This window comes from Phaenicophaeus curvirostris, chromosome 2 (assembly GCF_032191515.1).
Source record: "Phaenicophaeus curvirostris isolate KB17595 chromosome 2, BPBGC_Pcur_1.0, whole genome shotgun sequence".
Lineage (NCBI taxonomy): Eukaryota > Metazoa > Chordata > Aves > Cuculiformes > Cuculidae > Phaenicophaeus > Phaenicophaeus curvirostris.
This window is the reverse complement of record NC_091393.1, coordinates 106,668,674-106,689,322: the sequence shown is the minus strand read 5'-3', so window position 1 is coordinate 106,689,322 and position 20,649 is coordinate 106,668,674. Positions and strand designations below refer to the sequence as shown.

Here is a 20,649-nt window from a genome sequence, read left to right as displayed (position 1 = left end):
CCCCTGAGCCACACTAGCACCAGCAGGGACCTGGTAATGGCAGTGGATTTCCTTGGCAAAGGCCAGGAAAGTCATGCTGGCAGCTGCCACAAGACAAGACAGGACTTCACGGGAGTCTGGGCCAACTCACACTCGGCACAGGTTGGTGCAAACAGGGCAGCTTGGGTCTGCTCCAGCTAAGGACTGAGTACTTCCAATTCCAGTGGGAATTTCCCTTGCTGCCACTTGTCCCCATTGCCTCTTCTCCCGTCACCCAGTTCCAGGAAGAACTGGGTGAGGGAGAGCTCAGCTGGCAGCTGAGCAAACCACACTCCCTTGGCCTCTCCTCTTCTGGCAACCCTTGCCAGGTGAGGGTGGCCCCAGCCCCGTTTGTGGGGACACTCTCCTCCTCTACCTGCAGGACACTGGGACTCACAGGGACCTTCCCGAGCCAAAGACACCAAGAAGAAGCAAAGATCTGAGGCCAGGCAGTGAATCCATAGTGCTGAAAAACCTGTATTTACTTGAGAGATCACATCCAGCCCAGGCCAGCGGCAGCAGCAGGGCCCTGGATCCGGCTGCCCTCCAGCCCGCATCCCTCCCCAGGGGCTGACACCCCAAAAACTGCCTCCAGCCCCATTCTTGCTGTCAAACCAGGCGCAGTTTGGGCCTTGCTCCCCTACCAGTGCTCTGTCCCTCCTGGGGGCACTCCTGTGTTGCCCACAGCCATGAGACTTGGCTTCCTCCCCGTGGGGAAGTCACCCTGGTATGCTCCTGGCAGCCACAAAATGCTCCTTGAGATGTGAGAGACCATTACCGAACACACCCCCAGCTTGGCTTCCACCAGGCTTTGGCTCAAGAAACTGCACAGCCACTTTTTCACCCAAGCATGAAAGAGGGGAGGTCCGGGAGAGAGCAGGTGGGTGGCTGCTGGCGTCTTAACGCACCATCCCCATCGCTCCTCCAGCCCCAGCTCGACTAAACATTATCAGGCAGCAAACTTCTGCTGGATGAGTCTGTACCTGAGCAGCTCCTGCTCAGAGACGGACGGCTGCAACCTCGCAGCGGCCTGCAGGAAGTCCTCCATGGTCAGGATCAGACCAGACCTCTCTGTATCCAGCCCTGCATGAGAAATAGTATTTGAAAAGGCTGAGATCCAAGCACAAGGGCAGCTGGCAAGATCCAACAGTCCCTTCCCTTCTCCATCTGCTGGAGACTGGAAGGGAAACCTGCGTGTCTCTCCTTCCCCCTGGGGCCAATGAAGATGATCACACCTGCATGAAGTGCCTGCCTGCCAATAACCCAGAGCCCAGCATTTGGACATGGCCCCAAAGCTCTTCTCACAGAGCCCAGTTACCGGCAGGAATAACTCTCCTCTCTGCCATGTGCTGTGCCTCCCCATGTATGGGACAGGGAGGGGCCAGGCTCCTACCTTCCTCGATCCATTCCACCTTGCGTTTGACAGCGCACATCATGGCATCCGAGCACAGGGCGTAGATGTCTGCTCCTGTCAAATGAGCTGGGCATTTGTCCAGGACAGTGGTGAGGTTCACGGACGGATCCAGTTTAAACCTGCCAAAAGAGAAAACCGCAGGTGTAAAAGCCACACCAAAAACAGACAGGAGAGACGCGGCATCCAACATGACTGGGCAGGTGGAACTGGAGGCCTCATGTTTAGCTGCTCTGGCCTGTGCTCTGCAGGCTCCATAAAAATCAAAAGGGGCATTTATTTTTTTCAAAACATCCCCTCAACAAAGCCTTCCCTCCTGCTAAGTAGGATCAAAGGCAACTTTTTGACTTCTCAGTGAGAGAAATTAAGTGCCCCACATGCTGGGAACAGCCTCCAGCCAGGGCTGGAGAACACATTTAATTACAGACAGTGCAAACCACCGTAACACCTAACCATCCCTTCAGAGACACGCTGCAGACAGCAAGCCTCCTTTGGCCCGGTGCGGAGGGCACGCCTGCCAAGCCACACGGCGTGAGGAGATGCTTGCAGCCAGCCCACGTGCTCGCCTCTCCTGCTCAGCAGCAGCGATCACAGCTCGCTGTGACAAAGTCCCTGCAGAAGCAGATTCATAGCTGCTCACCCAGCTGTGGTAGGTGGCACCTCTGCATCTGAATTTCAGGGCTTGTTTTTCTCCCTCAGGAGCTCTGAGCAGCTGGAGAAGCACCAAAGGTCACTGCTCAGTGACCCCACACAACCCATGTGGCGCACAGAGCGCAGGCTGAACAACCCTGGATATTGCAGGAGAGGAAGTGAGATGAGCAGGGCTGCCTTCATCCTCAGGCCTGCAAACAGCAGGTGTGCTAGGGGCTTGCAGGAAGCAAATGGGACCTTCCTGCCACGACAGGCTGAGAGTTGGGGTTGTTCAGGCTAGAGAAGAGAAGGCTCCAGGGAAACCTTAGAGCAGCTTCCAGTACTGAAAGGGGCTACAGGAAAGCTGGAGAGGGGCTCTTGATCAGGGAGTGCAGGGATAGGATGAGGGGGGACGGTTTTAAGCTGAAAAAGGGGAGATTTACATGAACTATCAGGAAGAAATGTTTTCCTGTGAGGGTGGTGAGGCACTGGCAGAGGTTGCCCAGAGCAGCTGTGGATGACGCATCCCTGGAGATGTCCAAGGCCAGGCTGGATGAGGCTTTGAGCAACCTGATGCAGTGGGAGATATCTCTGCCCATGGCAGCGAGGTTGGAACTGGATGGTCTTTAAGGTTCCTTCCTATTCAAACCATTCTATGATTGACGCTATGATTCTATGTTGGTGCGCTGCAGTCTCATCACACTGGCCAAACTCCTGTTAGGATGTGGCTGAGCTCCTCAAGAAGAGCACGTGGGCACAGTGACTAAAGAAATCTTCCAACCCATCCACCTGCTCCCATCCTGTAGGAACATCACCCCCAGTTCTGCTTCTGGAAGTTGCCCTGTCCTCTTCCCTAACGTACTGGCGTGGGTCAGTGTCTCTGGGGCTCCCCAGGGTCAGACATGAAACCAAGCTGAAGCACGCTAGACATCATCCCCAGGAAGGCTGCAACCCACTGGAGTGTGGCAGAAAGCTGCTGTGAGAGCACAGGGTCACTCACTTTCTGGTGACAGCACTCAGCACCTGCAGCTGTGACTCCCGGTCTTCACTGATGCCCACGTAGACCAGCTTGTCAAACCTGCCAGCGGAGAGAGGAGACAGTTAAGGACAAGGTAAGACGAAGCTGCCACCAGCACTCGGCTCTCACCACCGGAAACTGAAGGGTTGGCCTTGGGGCAGCTTCTTTTGCTGTCAAGTTTGTGGATGGTACAAAGCTTGGGGGGGAAGCAGTCAGCATACTGGAGGGCAGGGCTGCTCTTCAGATGGGCTTCAAATGCGCCGACACAAACCACGTGAGATCCAACAGCAGATACAAAGTCCTGCCCCAGATGGGCAGCCCGCAGGTGTGAGGACAGGCTGAGGGGCAGCTCTGCAGAACAGACCTTGGTAGACCAACTCTTCCCACCAGTTTGCCACAGCACGTCCCTTATTGCCCTGCGCTCCTGAGGCAACTGCTAGCGGCAGGGGCTAGCAAGCAGTGGCATCTTGTGCTGCTGCTACAGGCACTGGCCTCCCCTTGGCTTCCTGTCTCCGTGGAGGAAACGTGGTAGGGACTCAATCTAGCTCATCGCTGCCTGAGGAGCTCTTGGAACAGCTTTGGAGCAAGACAGTGTAGCATGCAACGTACCTGCCTGGCCGGAGCAGAGCTGGGTCCAGGAGGTCAGGCCTGTTCGTAGCTCCGATGACAAATACCTCTCTGGTGGAATGAAGGCCATCGAGCTCAGCCAGGAGCTGTGAGACAACTCTGAAAGGGATTAAGACGGGACACTCACAACTAAACCTTGGCAAGTCATTCACTGCCACCCTCAGCCACCAAACAAAGAGGAATAAGCGAGTCCACGTCTTGGACTTCAGCTCGTATTTCTCTTTCCTGAAGAAACCTGACAGCCATTCAGGCTTCTCTATTTGAACACAGCCAGTAGACTCACTGCAAAGTGAGTGCAAACCCCTAGTACCACAGTCCTTCAGGCCTGCGCTTGGCTCTGAACCCTTTCAGGATGGCCACATACACTTACATCTGCTATTAGATGCTGGCAATGTAAACCACAGACAGGCACGCGAGGCTATGGCTTAGGTTCCCTGCTTGGACGTGCTGGCTGGTCCTAACTCTCCCCGCTACGTGGCACTGCCCGGTGAGTTGAGCTGCAAGTCTGTCAGTCCCTGCTGGGGACATCCTGGCAGGCCAGCAACACTGTTAACCAGTCCTCAGGGCAGCCAAGGGCACGTGTTGCAGATCCAGTTCTGCAGCCATGGCACTTAGGCTGGTCTGGCAGCACAGTGCTTTGCTGCAGGAGTCATCAGGTTCTGGGATGACTTTAGGTGACCACTGGGCACCATGCCCAGCCCCTTCCAGAGCTGCCAGTTTGTGTGGGTGAAGACGGATGCTGGGGCACATGGTGTCACATAGTTTTCTCTCTACAACTACCTGAAATGAGGTAGTAGCAAGACGCTGATCTCTTCTCAGGCAATAGGACAGAAGGAAATTGCTTCAAGTTATGCCAGGGGAAGTTTAGACTGGATATTAGGAAAAATGTCCTTACTCAAAGAGTGGTGAAGCATTGGAACAGGTTGCCCAGGGAAGTGGTGGTGTCACCATCCCTGGAGGTGTTCAAAAAGCATGTAGATGTCACGCTTTGGGACATGTTTTGGTAGGCGCAGTGGTGTTGGGTTGATGGTTGGACTGGATGAGCTTAGAGGTCTTTTCCAACCTTAATGATTCCACGATTCTATGAAAACTCTGCAGAACCCCTCATGGATGGGGAGGAAGATTGGATGGGGACTATCAGCTCAGCAGAAAAGGCCTGGGGGTATAATCCTATTTCTGGGTATCTCTATGCTGTACATTCTTTGCTTCTACCAGTGGCAGCTGAAAGATTTCCCACTGCAGAGAAACAGCAGCTAAAAAGAGGAGAGCATGGCAGGGTGTGAAGGATGACCTTGGAGAGGCCAAATGGGGCAGCTGGCAACCACAGAAGCAGGAGACTCTGTCTTAACCAAATGTTTGCACAACAAGCTTGGGCAATCCGGAATCTGTGGCAATGCAAACAGCCGTGCTATGTCCAGAGAGAGGAGACAAGCCACGCAGAGGAGCTGAAGGAAGCAGGGAGGGAAAGAGTAAAGAAAGGGAGTTGGGATGGACTCTGCCTTGCAGGGCAATGCCCCAAGCTCAGGCAGGCATTCTGCTCTCCCAAGCACACGTGACGCTTGCTCACCTGTCCATGACGCCCCCTGAATCTCCACTCCGACCACGACTGGGGGCCAGGGAATCCAGTTCATCAAAGAAGATAATGCAGGGAGCAGCTGCCCTGGCTCTGGCAAACACTGGGAGGAAACAGCACCAAATGTGAGAAAAATATGGTGGAGCAGTCAACAGCAACAGGACCTGCTGTAAAGAGCTGTGGATGGAAACCAGCTGCCCACTGCCTCACCAACAGCAACTGCTCCTGCCCAAGGGCCTCAGTGGGTGCTGGGACAGCCAGCACCCAGCACACTGAGGCTCAGCTGTGCCTCTAAGGGGCTGCTGTCCCATCAGGAATACCAGGGACAAGACTGACAGGAGCAGGGAGAGCAGGAGGAGAAGTTGCAGTGAGACAGGGAACAGACTAGGTGCAGGAGACAACTGGGTTCACGTCCTTGCTGGCAGCTGTGGGTGGGAGTTGGGAAGCGGGGTTAAAGCGCCACCTCCTTCCCTCCAGGCACCAGATAAAAGCCCAGTCTTCCCACAAGCAGGAGCAAGGTACATCTGCTCACCGTTCCGCACATTCTCCTCACTTTGCCCAACGTACATGTTGATGAGTTCTGGCCCTTTCACACTGCAGGGCAGGGAGAAGAGTCAGCCAGTTAGAATATGCCCGTCCACAGCCAGGAGAAAGTCAGTCCCGTGATCCCACCACTCTTCACCTAAGGAATGTCATGGTGCATGTGGTTGCCACAGCTTTTGCCAGCAAGGTTTTCCCTGTTCCTGGAGGTCCGTACAGCAGCAGACCAGACCGGCACAGACCCAGTGACAGCAGCTCTGGGTGCTCCAGGGGCAACTGGATAGTGTCCAGAATCTCCTTCTTCACCTCCTGGAGCCCACCAACATCCTGCCAGGACACGGAGGGGATCTGCCAAAAGAGGTAAAGTCCCTATAAGCACCTATTTCTAAGCAGGCCAGGGAACCTCTTGCTCCAGTGAGGTACCAGTCACCAGCCCCTTGTGCCTTCAGCTGTGTCCAGCTATGCAAAAAATCAGCCTTGCACTGCACCACCCAGCCATCCCTGCCATGGAATCACCCAGCACCCACATTTCCCTTCTGAGCTTTGCAGTGGGGAAAGCAAAGTGTGTGTCCCTAGGCCAGCTGGGCTCACAGCATGCCACCTCATCTCCTAATCACAGAACCATTGAATGGTTAGGGTTGGAAGGGGGACCTTAAGGCCCAGACAGGGACACCTCCCACTCCATCAGGTTGCTCAAAACCTCATCCAACATGGCCTTGGAACACCTCCAGGGGTGGGGAATCCACAGCTTCTCTGGGGAACCTGTGCCAGTGCCTCACAACCCTCACAGGAAAATATATCTCCCTAGTATCTCATCTAAATCTCCCCTCTTCCAGCTTAAATCCGTTCTCCCTTGTCCTGTCCCTGCACTCCCTGATAAAGAGCCCCTCCTCAGCTTTCCTGCAGCCCTTTTCAGTCCTGGAAGGCTGCTCTAAGGTCTCCCAGAACCTTCTCTTCTCCAGGCTGACCAAGCCCAACCCTCTCAGCCTGTCTTTGTATGGGAGGGGCTCCAGACCCCTGATCATCCTCATAGCCTCCTCTCCACTCACTCTAACAGATTAATGTTCTTCCTGTGATGAGGAATCATATCACCTGTCAGCAAAAATACCTCAGGGAAAGTATCAATCAGTGTTGCCTTTGTTGGGGGAAAGCCCTGCTGCAGACTGGCCCTGGGACACTAGAGGGAAGGGAAAAATAAGAAAGAAAAATGAAGGAAAAAAAGAAACCTGGATCTAGCATTATGAGCTACTTCTGTGAAGGCACCTAGTGCTGCAGCTGGGTGAGACTGTGCAAGGTCTTCACAGCAAAGCAACAACACCTGGGCTAACAGGAACCTCTGTCACATGAAGGAAGATGCAAGACAGTGCAGGGATAGACAAGGGGGAAAGGTTTTTAGCTGGAAGAGGGAACATTTAGATGAGATCTTAGGAAGAAACATTTTCCTGTGAGGATGGTGAGGCACTGGCCCAGGTTGCCCAGAGAAGTCATGAATGCCCCATCCCTGGAGGTGCTGACAGCCAGACTGGACGAGGCTTTGAGCAACCTGATGCAGTGGGAGGTGTCCCATAGCGAGGGTTGGAACTGGCTGGGCTTTAAGGTCCCTTCCAACCCAAACCATTCTATGATTCTATGACACTGTATGGAAAACTGGCTGGTTTTGAAAGGCAGGATGCAAGGATGCTTACAAGAAATAGTCAACTGTAAACACGCGAGGTGTCAGAGCAAACAGAGCAAAGATAGCAAAGTTGAGAGGGGTGAGCCACACCACTTTAGTTATTTTATACTGAGTGAAACAATCTCAGAGGATGCTGCTAGTCTGCTCACAGCTTTATAAATAGCAGGAATGCCACAGTCTGCATGATAGATTCTTCTGAGAGCCTGTGCTGCTCTCCTGGGAACGTGCAGAGAAAGCAAAGCCCCAAACCCCTTCTCCCCAGCTGCTGGCTGGGTGGGGAACAGCTGCCGGTACAAATGGGGAGTTTAAAAATAGGCCAGGGCAAAATTCTTTCCCCTCAGCCAGTATGGCTTTGCTACTTGAGATGATGTTATCTCATGCTACTTATCCAGCTGTCCAGCAAGTCCACCAGGAAAATCAGGTCAGACAAGATAAGGGTTTCCAGGAAAAAAAAAAAAGCAAAAGGGCAACAAGTTCAGGGCAATGGGCAATGAGGCTGGTGAAGGGTCTGGAGCACGGGGGCTATGAGGGAGCGGCACAGGGAACTGGGGCTGTTTTGTGCAGAGAGGAGGATGCTGAGGGGAGACCTCACTGCTCTCTACAGCTCCCTGAAAGGAGGTTGCAGTGAGGTGGGTGCTGGTCTCTTCCCCCAAGTAAGAAGCGATAGGATGAGAGGAAATGGCCTCAAGTTGTGCTAGGGAGGAGGCTGATTGGATATTAGGAAAAAATGTCCTTACTCAAAGAGTGGTGAAGCATTGGAAGAGGCTGCCCAGGGAAGCGGTGGAGTCTCCTTCCCTGGAAGTGTTCAAAAAGTGTGTAGACGTGGCGATTTGGGACATGGTTTAGTCGGCACCGTGGTGCTGGGCTGATGGTTGGACTTGATGATCTTAGAGGTCTTATCCAACCTTAACGATTCTATGACTCTACAGAAAGTTTACGAGCCCTCTTTCTTCAGTGCTGATGAATGGAAGAGTTGTCCTCTCCCCTGCACCCCTGCTTATACTGCCTTGCTAGAAAAAACTCTGCAGGCATCAGCACAGGAGCTGGAAAATGGCAGCAAGGTTGTTTTCAGGGGAGAACATCTAAGTCTAGGACATGCTGCAGACACTGCTAGCAACTGGAGGTTTGAAACAGGTTCTCTCTCGGAGGCTCAAGCTGCAACAGCAAATAAATGTGTGACTACCCAGAAAACACACGCAGGGACTTGGAAGTTTTGTATGTTGAGAGTATCCAGGCCTGCTAATGGGCTTTCTGAATCACAGCCAATTACTAAGAAATTGATAAAGGATTGTAAAATCCAAACAAAATTAACTTCCGTTTGCACGGCTTGATGCCGAGCATGCTCTATAGTTATTATTTGTCTTATAGTGAACTTGGCAAATGCACCTCAAAAGCAGTGCTCTATTAAATTTATGAATGAATTAAGGCCTGGAGTATCTCCTGGACGATGACAGCAGCAAGGTGTCACCATGCCAGGGTATTACTTGGAGTGGGCGGCTGGGGAAGGTGCCAGAACAACAGCTGCAAGGCTAGCATTTCGTGATCTGTGCCGAGCTCAATCATTCGTGCTCGAGGGCATGAAGAAGAGGTTCTGATCACTTCACTTGGTCCTAATAACATGTTACCCAACAAAAACAGTCATGCCACGTGATGCTTCCCTGGGTGCCGAGCTGTCAGAGGCAAATCACAACCCTCCTGAGAAGTGGCCTCTGCTGGTTCTCTCAGACACCCCATCTTTACTCTTCCCTGAAAAAAACCCAGCTGTTCAACCTGTCTTGCTGTCTGAAAAGCCTTTGCTGGTTTGAGCAGCATCCAAGGCCAGGGAACAAGTAGGAAAGCCCATAGTGGGACTGTTTACCACCCAAGGCTGTGGAAATAGACCTGCAGGTGCTGGTTGACAGCAGCTGAACAAGAGCCATCAGCGTGCCCAGGTAGCTAAGCAGGCCAACAGCATCCTCGCTTGTATCAACCATGGTGTGGTCAGCAGAAGCAGGGAAGGGATCGTCCTCCTGGGCTTGGCACTGGTGAGGCTGCACCTCAAATCCTGTTTTCAGTTTTGGGCCCCTCAGTACAGGAAAGATTATGAAGTGCTGGAGTGTGTCCAGAGAAGGGGAACAAAGCTGGGAAAGGGTCTGGAGCACAGGGGTTATGGGGAGCAGCTCAGGGAACTGGAATTGTTTAGTCTGGAGAAGAGAAGGCTGAGGGGAGATCTCATCACTCTCTACAACTGCCTGAAAGAAGTTGTCATGACGGGGATGCCAGTCTCTTATCCCAAGTAACAACTCACAGGATGAGATGAAATGGCTTCAAGTTGCCGGGGGAGGTTTAGATTGGAAATTAGAAAAAAATTCTTTACAGAAAGAGTGGTGAAGCATTGGAGCCCCCATCCCTGGAGGTGTTCAAAAATGTTAGACGTGGCACTTCAGGACATAGTTCAGTAGGCACAGTGGTGTTGGACTGACGGTTGGACTGGTCTTTTCCAACCTTAATGATTCCATGATTCTGTGACTACATGGAAGGATACAGCAGGAAGTGATGTGCTGGAGCACAGCCCTTCCAGCGAGGTCTTAGAAGTATCTTGAGCTATGCAGCTCCAGAGAACCAACGCCCCCTCCTCTACCCACCGTCCTACCTTTGGTGCTCCCACTGCCTGTGAATGGGCATTGTGCAGCTGGTCCAGCGCAACGTTAAAATCCTCCTCAAGTACAGGGAACCCAGCAGTGCAAAAATCTCTCTCCACTTCCTCACTCAGTCCGCCTGGAAAACTGGTGAGGAAAGAGAAGGGAAGGACTCAGGCTCTGCCCCGCTCCTGGCATTACCAGCCTGGCTGCAGTCCCTCCCCTTCCCCACCTCCTGCCCTGTTGCCTGCGCTACCTCAAGGCCTGGATGCGGGTACAAGCAGCCCGGCTGCTGTGGGACAACAAAGCACAGAAATCTCCCAGCACAAAACCCTGTGGATGTGGAAACAAACAGCATAAGTTCAGTCCCTGACCACAGCTCCAGCTAGGCCATAAAAGGTGTACAGGGTAAAATTCCTCACAGAGCTGTTCTTTGAGGTTCTGTGCCCTGGTTAAAGGGTCTGGCCTCTTTTTTTTTTTCTGTTGGTTCTGTCTACTAGCAGAGCTGAGCATCAACCAACACCCCTGCAAAAGGTGTGCAGCTCTTAGGGACTAGAAATCTGCAGCTAAACATGATGTTTCAGGACCAGAGTTAACCACCAAAGAAGCTGGCTGGGCTGTGGGAATTACCCCCTTTCTCCATGGCCAGGTAGGAGAAGTTGTCCCACTCCCCCTGTGCTGCTGTGGTTTCACTCACTGCAGTCCTGCGCGCCAGCTTGGACAGGTTCACTTCTTTGCCCAGAGGCAGACTGGCAGTCAGCATGCTCAGCATCGACCTCCTCTGCTCTTCTGAAGGGGCTTCGATTTTCACCTCGTGGAGAAAAGCAGTCTGCACATCTGTAGGAACATCCTGGGGCTTGCAGGTTGTGCCGATCACCAGGACAGGGTGGCTGTTAATAAAAAGGGGGGACAGCGTATGGTCTCAGCTCTAGGGAAACTTCCCTCTTACACTGCCATTACCCGCACCTCCAATCACTCTCTGATGGGTAGCCTTTCCTCCGAGAAACGCACACATATTGGCCAAAGGGTCCTGCACCCACTCTTCACTTGCTCTTGAATTGCTTTGTGAGCTTTGTCTCCAAGTCAAGGCCCTTCAAATGACATCTTATTTCTTCCCTTGATGTCAGCAAACACCATGGGGCAGGGAGGCTATCAGGTTCAAGGCCCTCCCAGGATCCAGCTCCCTTCCAGGGTCCCTGCGACCCTTGGCATGCCTTACAGCCAAGACTCATCTGAACAACTCAGAAACCAACTTCAGACAACGAAGCTGATCAACTCCCTCTGACACTAAGCTGGAAGAACAAGGGCCCTCTGAAGGAAACAAAGTCTGGGAGAGACTCCACTGGATTAAAAATAAAACAGGGCATGTTAGCAAGCAGTCACCTTACTGTAACGGTGACCGCTGCCCCAGGAATGCAGTGAGCAAACAATCACCTCAGATGCCCACAGCAAATAAGCAGGGTCCATACCTCAGTGCTGAGTTTCTGTCCAGGAGCAGCTGCCTCAGAGTAGCGATGACCCTGGCATCCTCTCCTAGCCTGTCCCGATCTCTGCCAAGCACCTCGATGTCTTTCAGCAGGAGCACGCACGGGTGATACTGCTGGGCCCGGGCGAAGGCCATCTGTACTTTCTCCTCTGTGGCTCCACTGGTGTCACCACACAAACTAACGCAATCAACCTGCGAGACAGACCACACCACACAGTTTGAGGCGGTTGCAGCATGGTCAACTGGCGGATCCAGGACAACGTTCACTTCCACAAAGCTTTCCAGGGGCAAGCCACAGCTGAAAGGAAATCTAAGTGGGAGGACATATTAAAAATACACACGTTCGTGACTCTCCTGCTGTTTCTTGCGTCTCTGCAGGAGGTGGCGAGGGCAGGAGGGTCTGGTCTGAAAGAAGTGAGGCCAAGGGACTGGAGAAGTCAATACAGTGGATGTCATGGCTCAGCAACCTAAGTTGGAACAGATAGGAAAAGCTGTGGAAAAGGCCAAGACAGGGAGAACAAGGTGTCCTGGAAGAACAGTGCAAAGAGCAGAGTGGAAGGCTCAGGAAATCGTCCAACCCAGCACTGCACAGGCTCAAAGTGCAAGAGGAAGCTAGAAGGGTAAGAGGGGTAAAAAAAACCCCAAAAACCAAAAAAAAACATTAGAGGTGGCTGGAGGCCCCGACACTGTTTACAAAGCAAACAACTGATGAAGTCATCCAAAAGTGAGACTGGTGAGCCTTGAACAGCAGCCTGAATGCTGCTAGAAACAGGCAGTGCTGCCTCCTGGTGCTGCAAGGACGTTCAGGGAGAGACAAATCATCTCTGGGATTCCCTGGGCCCCATCCTCAGAAAATGTAGTTTGGAGCAGGGAGACCACCACAGCCTCAAGAGCTGATGCAAAGGGTAAGGATAGAGACACAGAGAAGAGGAATTCCTGTGTTTTGTGTATTACAGACAAAACCAGGAGTTGGGGTTCTGGCAGGCACAGTCCAAATGGCAGCAGTACCTGTGTGCAGGTACAGAAAGGCAGAGAGAAAGGACAAGAGACTGCTGATGATCAAGCAGAGGAGATCACAATGTGTGAGAATGACTGTGTCCTGGTAGAAAAGCACGCGGAACAGTCAGAGGAGGGGAAGAGAAGGTGGAATGGCAATGTAAGTATTGCAGTATGTGAGAAAAGAAGGAGAGAACTCAAAAGCCGGGATAGGAGAATAAGGTGGACAGGAAATATCCCTGGCTTCAATAGTAAGAATGTTAGTCTCTAAAAGCAGCACACCAGGCCAAAGACAAAGCTATGGCCTTGCACACCACACCAGAACCTAAGGCTACCTGCCAGGAGATGGCACTGCCACAGCACTTCCAAAGACGTCTTATAAAGAAATGTAAAGGTACTGTGAAGTCTCTGCAATACTGTACTGGAACCCCAGAGCTATGACACATCTGAAGAAGATCAAGAGCTCAGCACCACTAAGCATCATGTTCAGAAGATGAGCTGCTCAGCAGCTGGCCAAGGCTGTACCCACCTCCCCACTGCCCTCCTGTTTACTTGGATAGAAAAGAACAGTTAATGAGAGTAATGTCAAATTAACAGGACATAACTTCTAAAGAGAAAAAGAAAACCCAAATATCCAAAACACTTAGCTTGTTTTCTATGAGTTTAAACATACTGTCACAAAAGGAGCAAGCTTATGTTTTCCTTCCACTAAAAGGAACCTTCCAGGTCTCTTCTTTCATCTTTCTTCTTCTTCCAAGTCCTTTCAGAGACTCTCCTAGGAAAGTTGTCATGTGACTTCCAACTCCCTCACTTTTGCAAACGTAACTCTACAGATGCAAGAAGCTGACAGCGTTTGCAGGATCCACCCAGGCTGTCAAGAGTGAGCAAAGGAGATGTGCAAAAGGAAAACTATTTTTAACAAGTCTGTGAAGTCTGCCTGGGTGCCCAGAACCTCCAGAACTGGACAGAGATGGGGCTAGAACTCATTTTGGCCATGAAGCTTACCCAGCACAGTGGTAAGAACATATGAATGGCTGTACTGGCTCAGACCACAAGTCCATTTTAGCTCACTATTTTGTCTCCAAGCATCACTAGAAGTGGCTGCTTAAGAAAGAGCAAGATCAAGGTCAGCATATATAAACCTCTCCCTTCAGTACTCTTCCAGGCACCTACCCTTCCCACCAAAGGGGAAAGGGTATAGCATAAACTCAATGCCCTGTCCGATGACAGAAGGTTAGTCTGCTGAAATACAGCAGAGTATTGCACTGTCTGTAAAGAACAGCAGACCAACAGCAATAACAGCAAGAGTCAGTGAAGAAACGTACAAACACCCAAAGCCAAGAGATCTCTAACTTACTGTTTCAGAGCACTGGACGGTACAAGCCAGAGGAAATATCTCTTCAAGCTTAAGTTTCCCACCTAAGCACCTGCTACTGGCCAGTCTCAGACACAGGCCAGGGAGCGAGACGGACCTTTAGGCTGATCCAAATGGCTGGTGTGAGTTTCTACCCACCAGCAGTCATAATTTGTGCCAGAGCGAGCTGCTAAACTCAGCTTACTCAGACTCCTTTTGTCTGCACACACACACGGGAACAGATCCTGGGTAGGCCTGTGTCATACTTGCAGAAGGGGGGTTGCTATGGCTAATTTAAAAAACACTTCCATAATTCTTTGTATGTTGTAAATCCGCCAATCGACTGACCACAGGAGGAATTACCTTGAAGAGGTGGAGGTTGAGGCAGCTACACGCAGCTCTGACAGCCACCAGTTTCCCACTGCCGCTTGGCCCTGAGAGGAGAACGTTGCAGGCCCCACTCAATGCACTGGCCCTGAAACACAGAGGCAGTTCTCCCAGTAACCACGCAGTACGGTCCCAGCTCTCCTGGGGTTTGCTGTAGAAGGAATTATAACTTACTGACTGCTCAGGTGAGGCCGAAGAGCATCACACAGCTGCTTCACAACATCGGAAAGTCCAGCAGGAGCCAAACTACTCCAGAACTCGTGGGTGTTACAGGCTGGGGCAGATGGAACAGCGCTGTTCGTTGAACCCACCTGTGAGGAAGGGAAAACAGCACTCTCTGGAACACTGTCAGAGAGAAGACCGGTACCAAGTGACAAAGTCCGTCCTGAAATGTCATTTTTTAAATGCTAGGAGACACAAGCCTCCACAGGCACCTTTGTCACCCACAGTGCAACCTCAGCCACAGATCTCCTGTACACCCTCCCTGTTCTCCACTAACTTCTTACCAGGTAAAGAGTGCTGTTCTGGGTGTCCACCAGGTAACCCTCAGACTGCTCGCCTTCCTCCTTGCCTAAAATCTTCTTCGCTTTCAAGTAAAGCTCTGGCCACCTAAGGGAAAACACAAGCAGTCTAAACTGCTGAGCCGAGATCTTGAAGGCAGGAACAACACAGTTGTCAATAAGATGACAGCTGAAAGATGCAGGTAAGCAGAGGTACTCTGGCCCTCTCTCAGGACCCACACGGGTCCTGTACGGACCTCGCTGTGCTGTCTGGCCAGACAGACCAACAGGACTGTCAACAGTTACTGCTTCTGCTGGTGGCTTCGGTCCACAAGCACAGTTGTGCTAACCTTATTTCAGCTCTCTCAAGACATTGTCTCTTCTGCCATCGCTTCCTCCAACTCTTCAGATTCACCTGCAGTGTATAAAACCTTACAGCACACAATCCTTTAGGCTGCAGACTAGGATTCAGACAAGTACCGTGAAACCCTTACAAGCATCCTGCCCTGGACACCTCACAGGAAAGAAGCCTTTTCCTACTAGACAGACTGAGGGATCTGCAGAGGTTTCATCCAGGATTTTCTCCACCCTCTGAATAATCGTACCACTTGCACACCAATGCAGTTTCAAGCTCTCTAGGTCCCACAAACTCTGCTGTCTCCTCTAGCTTGCCACACAGCTAATACGCAAATCCACAAATGGAAGATTTCTGCTTCCTATGGTCCAGTCCTGCCTCCCTCCAAGAAACAGCCTAGAAAATACTTACCGCAGTAACACTATAGAACTACAACATTTTAAAACACATAGCACAGCTGAGCAGCATTACAACATATCACTGATGATCTCAAAGGTCTTTTTCAACCAAACAATTCTACGATTCTATGATTCAAGGCAATTATTGACATGGCACACCTGTGTTACCGGTGGCAGTTCCCTCAGTGACACACCTGAAGCATTTACATCAACACCAGCCAAATCCCGCTGCAAGCACCCCTGCTCTGATACAAAGGCGCCTTTCTCTCATTCAGTACAGATCTGTCTCAAAGCTATAGGAGCAAAACTAGGGAAAACAGAACTGGTGGCCAAACACAAACTTATTCTAGCAGGAAGTCATTCTAACATGAACTGTGAGGGCTTATATTCACACTTTGTTATTGCTTGCCACACATTGACAAGCCCAACTTCCACTTTGCTTTCTTTACATGACACTGGCTGTCCACAGGCCACACCTCCTCCTCCTCCTCTTCATTCTTTGTCCCCATCAGTTTCCCTGACTCTTTGTTCTTTCTTCCCTCTGTGACTAATAGAGTGAGCTAAGGGAAGACTCCCTCTAAGCTGGAGCCCTCTATAATCAAACAAAATCATTTTCCTCTTCCCCCTAAAATAAGATGCAGATAAACTCTAAATTCCAGGGACAGGTCAACAAAATCAAGAGGATGAGGGGGAACAGACAGAGCCATAGTTTGCTGCCACCTACCTTAAGAATTTGTCTGGATTTGCTTCTAAAAACTCAGCATACCCAAATGTTGGAACACACAGAATGTCTCCCTCCTGGACAAGCCTATAAAAAACAAACAAACAAGGAGTTTTACGAGTGAAAGAGAGCAAATTCTTCTGGTTGTATGTCCTTCCCTGTCCCACACCACATGTCTTTTTATAGAAAACAATGTAGCTGTTCCTACCAACTCACTCCTTTCCTGTAAAAAAACCCAGAGATTTAGCATGGACTGGATGTCAAAGGCATATCCAGACTACCAAGGGGGAACCTTCTGGGAATGGTACAGAAGATGAATGCCACTAAAGAACATTTCTTCCACACAAAGTAGCACCCTTATCCCTGGAACAGCTAACTCCAACAACAGAAAGCCGCAACAGCCAAATGAAAGAGGCTCAGGGGCAGGTGTCATAAGAGAATATGGCAACACATCCAGTTTCCCAATTACTCAACTCGATTCAAAGCTGAAAACTGGAGTTAGAACATGCCCCAAAATGGAGATTTACAGGCAGCACCTGGAAGCCCTCAGCACTGGATGGCAGACCATGAAGAACGGGAATCAAACCTAACTTCCAAAGGACAGGAGAAGAGGTGTTGCAAAGCACTCTCTTGAGGAGAAGACGGTACCACAGAATATTCCAAAACTACTCAGTCTCCGTTGAGGTGTAGATGACGCACATAGTCAGTTTGTATCCGCCTGTACGAAGTTTAACAAGAGCAAGTGCTGGATTTTGCACCTTGGACATGGCAAACCTAGATGCCCATACAGACTGGAGAGTGAGGCTGGGGAGCAGCACTGCGGAAAGGGATCTGGGGGTTCTGGTAGCTGGTCAAGGGAGGGGATTCTCCTGCTCTGCTCTGCACTGGTGCAGCCCCACCTTGAGTACTGGGTGCAGTCTGGGTGCCACAAGATAAAAAGGACATAAAGCTACTGGAGAGTGTCCAGAGGAGGACACAAAATTGGTCAAGGGCTTAGAGGGGAAGCCGTATGAAGAGTGGCTGAAGTCACTTGGTCTGTTCAGCCTGGACGAGACTGAGGGGAGACCTCATCACAGTCTGCAGCTTCCTCACAACGGGAGGAGGAGCAGGTGCTGAGCTCTTCCCTCTGGTGACCAATGATGGGACCTGAGAGAAGGGCAGGAAGATGTGCCAAGGGAGGGTTATGTCTGATATTAAGAAAAGGGTCTTCACTCAGAGGGCAGCAGAGCACTAGAACCGTCTCTCCAGGGGAGCAGTCCCAGCACCAAGCTTGACAATACTCCAGAAGCATTTGGAAGTGCACTTGGACACATGGTGTGAATGTTGGGGTTGTCCTTTGCAGGGCTAAGACTTTGACTCGATGATCCTTCTGGGTACCTTCCAACTTAGGAATTCTATGATTCTATGGTTCTCTGACCAGGGTGCCATGAACACCAGCTGACCGTGCATCCACGAGCCCAGCACGTGAACGGAAGCATGTGTCCACCCCATGCCACTCACCGAGGTGTCCCAAAGTGCTTGTAGAGGATGCAGTCGTAGCCTCCCTGAGCGCTGTACACTGGTGAGCAAACAATCTCCAGGTGCAGCTCCTTGGCAAAGGGTGGCACAGACAGCACAGACCGACTGCCCTTTCCACCGGCAGTGCCAGACCTTTCGTACCTCTGGAGAAAGGAAAAACGATGGCACCATGAGACTTTTCCACTCCCCCCACACCCTGCACACCTCTCGGCTTTCATACCCCTGGCCCAGAGACCCCTAACACCTTAACCCCTGCAGTCCCTGGTTCCAGAAACCCCCACAGGCCCCATTCCAAAGACGTCCGACCCAGTGACTCCTAGCACCCCCCAACCCAGAGCCCCCTACACCCCCTGCCCTGGCAACCCCCAGAGGCCTGTCCCAGAGCTTCCTCTACCCCAGAGACTCCTGCACCCACCATTCCAAACACCTCTGGCATTCCCTGCCCTGGGAGACCCCTGGCACCACGGACCCAAAGACTCCTGCACCCACCATTCTGGAGACCCCTGCATCCCCTGCTCCCGAGACCCTCAGCACTCCTTGTCCTGGCCTTGGAAGCCCCCAGCACCACTGTCCTAAAGCCCCTGTCATCCCCTGTCCTGGAGAACCCTGGCACCCCCTGCGCTGGCCCCAGAAATTCCTGCAGGCCTTGTCCCAGAGCCCACCACCACCCTGATCCCTCAAGCCCTGGTTCTGGAGTCCCCCACAGCTCCCACTCCAAAGACCTCAAGCACCACTGCTTCAGACACTTCTTCATCCATCATTCTGGACACCCTGCTCCAGAGACCCCCCAGCACTCCTCTCCTGGAGCCTCTGACACCCTCACCCCAGAGACTCCTGCACCCACCATTCTGGAGACCCCAGGCATGCCCTGCCCTGGCCCCACAGACCCCCACCACCCCGATCTCCTAACCCTGGCTCCGGAGAGCCCTGGCATCCCCCAACCCTGAGCCCCCTACACCTCCGCCCTGGGGCCTCTATTCCTGCCCTGGCCCCAGAGACCCCCACCACCCTAACCCCCAAGCCCTGAGCCTCTGTCCCCTCCCAGCCCTGGCCCCAGAGACCACCACCACCCTGACCCCCAAGCCCTGAGCCTCTGTCCCCCCCAGCCCTGGCCCCAGAGACCCCCACCACCCTGACCCCCAAGCCCTGAGCTTCTGTCCCCTCCCAGCCCTGTCCCCAGAGACCCCCACCACCCTGACCCCCAAGCCCTGAGCCTCTGTCCCCCCCAGCCCTGGCCCCAGAGACCCCCACCACGCTGACCCCCTCCCCCAGCCCTGGCTCTGGAGGCCCCCCCCATCTCCCACCCCAGAATCCCAGAGCTCCCGCCCCCCCCCCCCCGGCTACCCCCTCACCCTGATGCGGAGGCTGGCGGGGGCGGCGGGGTCGCAGTGCAGGTTGAAGGCGAGCGCGGGGGCGAGCCGGGCGGCACCCTCGCCTCTCGCCACCCGCGGGAACTCCCAGGGCGGCGGCCTCGCCACCAGCGCCGCCAGGTGCTCCCGGGGCGGCCCGTCCTCGGTGCCCACCGCCACCCACTCCCCGTGGAACAGCCCCAGCGCCAGCAGCGCGCTCGGGCTCACCCACACCTCGGCGCCCCCCGAGCCCGCCCCGCGCCCCGCCCGCACCCTCGCCGAGCCCCGCGTCGCGAACCGGGACACCACGGGGGGAGGCGGCGGCGCCGCCGCCGCCTCCCCCCATGGTATCCCGGTTCGCGGAGGGGGCCGCGCCGCCCGCCGCGGCAGCCGCCGCACCGGCCACACCGCCACACGCCGCCCCGGCGCCAGGCCCAGCCGCCGCAGCGCCGCCCCGCGCAGCCACAGCTCGGCCCCGCCGCCGCCGCCCGCCTCCAGCGCCACGGCGCTCAGCAGCACGGCCTGCGCCCCGCCGCGCCCCGCCGGCCGCACCGCCAGCACCAGCCCCCCGCCCCCGCCGCGCAGCGCCGCGCACAGCGCCGGCGGAGCCAGCAGCAGCGCCGTCCCCGGGCTCAGCCCCGACGGCGGCGGCTCCAGCGGCCGCAGCACCGCCACCGCCATGGCGGCACCGGGCACAGAGCCCACCCTCCACCCCAACCCCGTGGGGCCATAGAGCGCCGGGCAGAGCGCCCCCGCGGGGCCATAGAGGGCCGGATAGAGCGCCCCTCGTGCGGCCGCGGCCGTAGCGCGGCTCGGCGTGAGCCATAGAGCGGCGAGCAGAGCGCCCCCCGCGGGGCCATAGAGCGGCTCAGCCGGGGCCATAGAATCATAGAATCATAGAATAACCAGGTTGGAAGAGACCCACGGGATCATCGAGTCCAAGCTGGTGAGGGGGCTGGAGAGCAGGTCTTACGAGGAGCGGCTGAGAGAGCTGGGGTTGTTTCGCCTGGATAAGAGGAGGCTGAGGGGAGACCTCATTGCTCTCTACAACTACCTGAAAGGAGGTTGCAGAGAGGAGGGTGCTGGCCTCTTCTCCCAAGTGACAGGGGACAGGACAAGAGGGAATGGCCTCAAGCTCCGCCAGGGGAGGTTTAGGCTGGACGTTAGGAAAAAATCCTTTACAGAAAGGGTCATTGGGCACTGGAACAGGCTGCCCAGGGAGGTGGTTGAGTCACCTTCCCTGGAGGTGTTTAAGGCGCGGGTGGATGAGGTGCTGAGGGATATGGTTTAGTGTTTGATAGGAACAGTTGGACGCGATGATCCGGTGGGTCTCTTCCAACCTGGTTATTCTGTGATTCTGTGATTCCAACCTGGTTATTCTATGATTCTATGATTCTATGAAAGGCTGGTTCCAGGAAGTTTTATACTGGTTAAACATACATATTCATACAGATTCCAAGAAACACTGGTTACAT

General features: G+C 53.4%; 2 protein-coding genes across 2 annotated transcripts in view; one reads left to right on the top strand and one right to left on the bottom strand.

The window, feature by feature from the left end:
* Positions 1-20,649, top strand: part of ENTPD6 (ectonucleoside triphosphate diphosphohydrolase 6) — a 107,304-nt gene that overhangs the window by 31,388 nt on the left and 55,267 nt on the right. The gene's annotated exons all lie outside the window — the stretch shown is intronic.
* PEX6 (peroxisomal biogenesis factor 6) lies at positions 476-19,869 on the bottom strand. The gene is made up of 17 exons (XM_069850906.1): positions 19,178-19,869; positions 17,808-17,968; positions 16,311-16,394; positions 14,840-14,942; positions 14,508-14,644; positions 14,310-14,421; positions 11,580-11,788; positions 10,808-11,000; positions 10,367-10,443; positions 10,125-10,257; positions 5,960-6,165; positions 5,810-5,871; positions 5,272-5,380; positions 3,687-3,803; positions 3,060-3,137; positions 1,412-1,551; positions 476-1,101 (listed from the first exon to the last, which is right to left on the bottom strand). Exons 1-17 carry the CDS (start codon positions 19,853-19,855, stop codon positions 968-970), a joined length of 2,733 nt encoding a protein of 910 aa, XP_069707007.1. The 5' UTR covers positions 19,856-19,869; the 3' UTR covers positions 476-967.

Coding starts and splice junctions, on each gene's coding strand:
- PEX6 (XM_069850906.1), bottom strand. CDS start 19,855: ATGGCGGTGGCGGTGCTGCGGCCGCTGGAGCCGCCGCCGTCGGGGCTG. Junction 6,166..10,124: donor AGGCAGTGGGAGCACCAAAG/GTAGGACGGTGG, acceptor CTCTTTTGGCAG/ATCCCCTCCGTGTCCTGGCA. Junction 5,381..5,809: donor TGAGGAGAATGTGCGGAACG/GTGAGCAGATGT, acceptor GTTTCCTCCCAG/TGTTTGCCAGAGCCAGGGCA.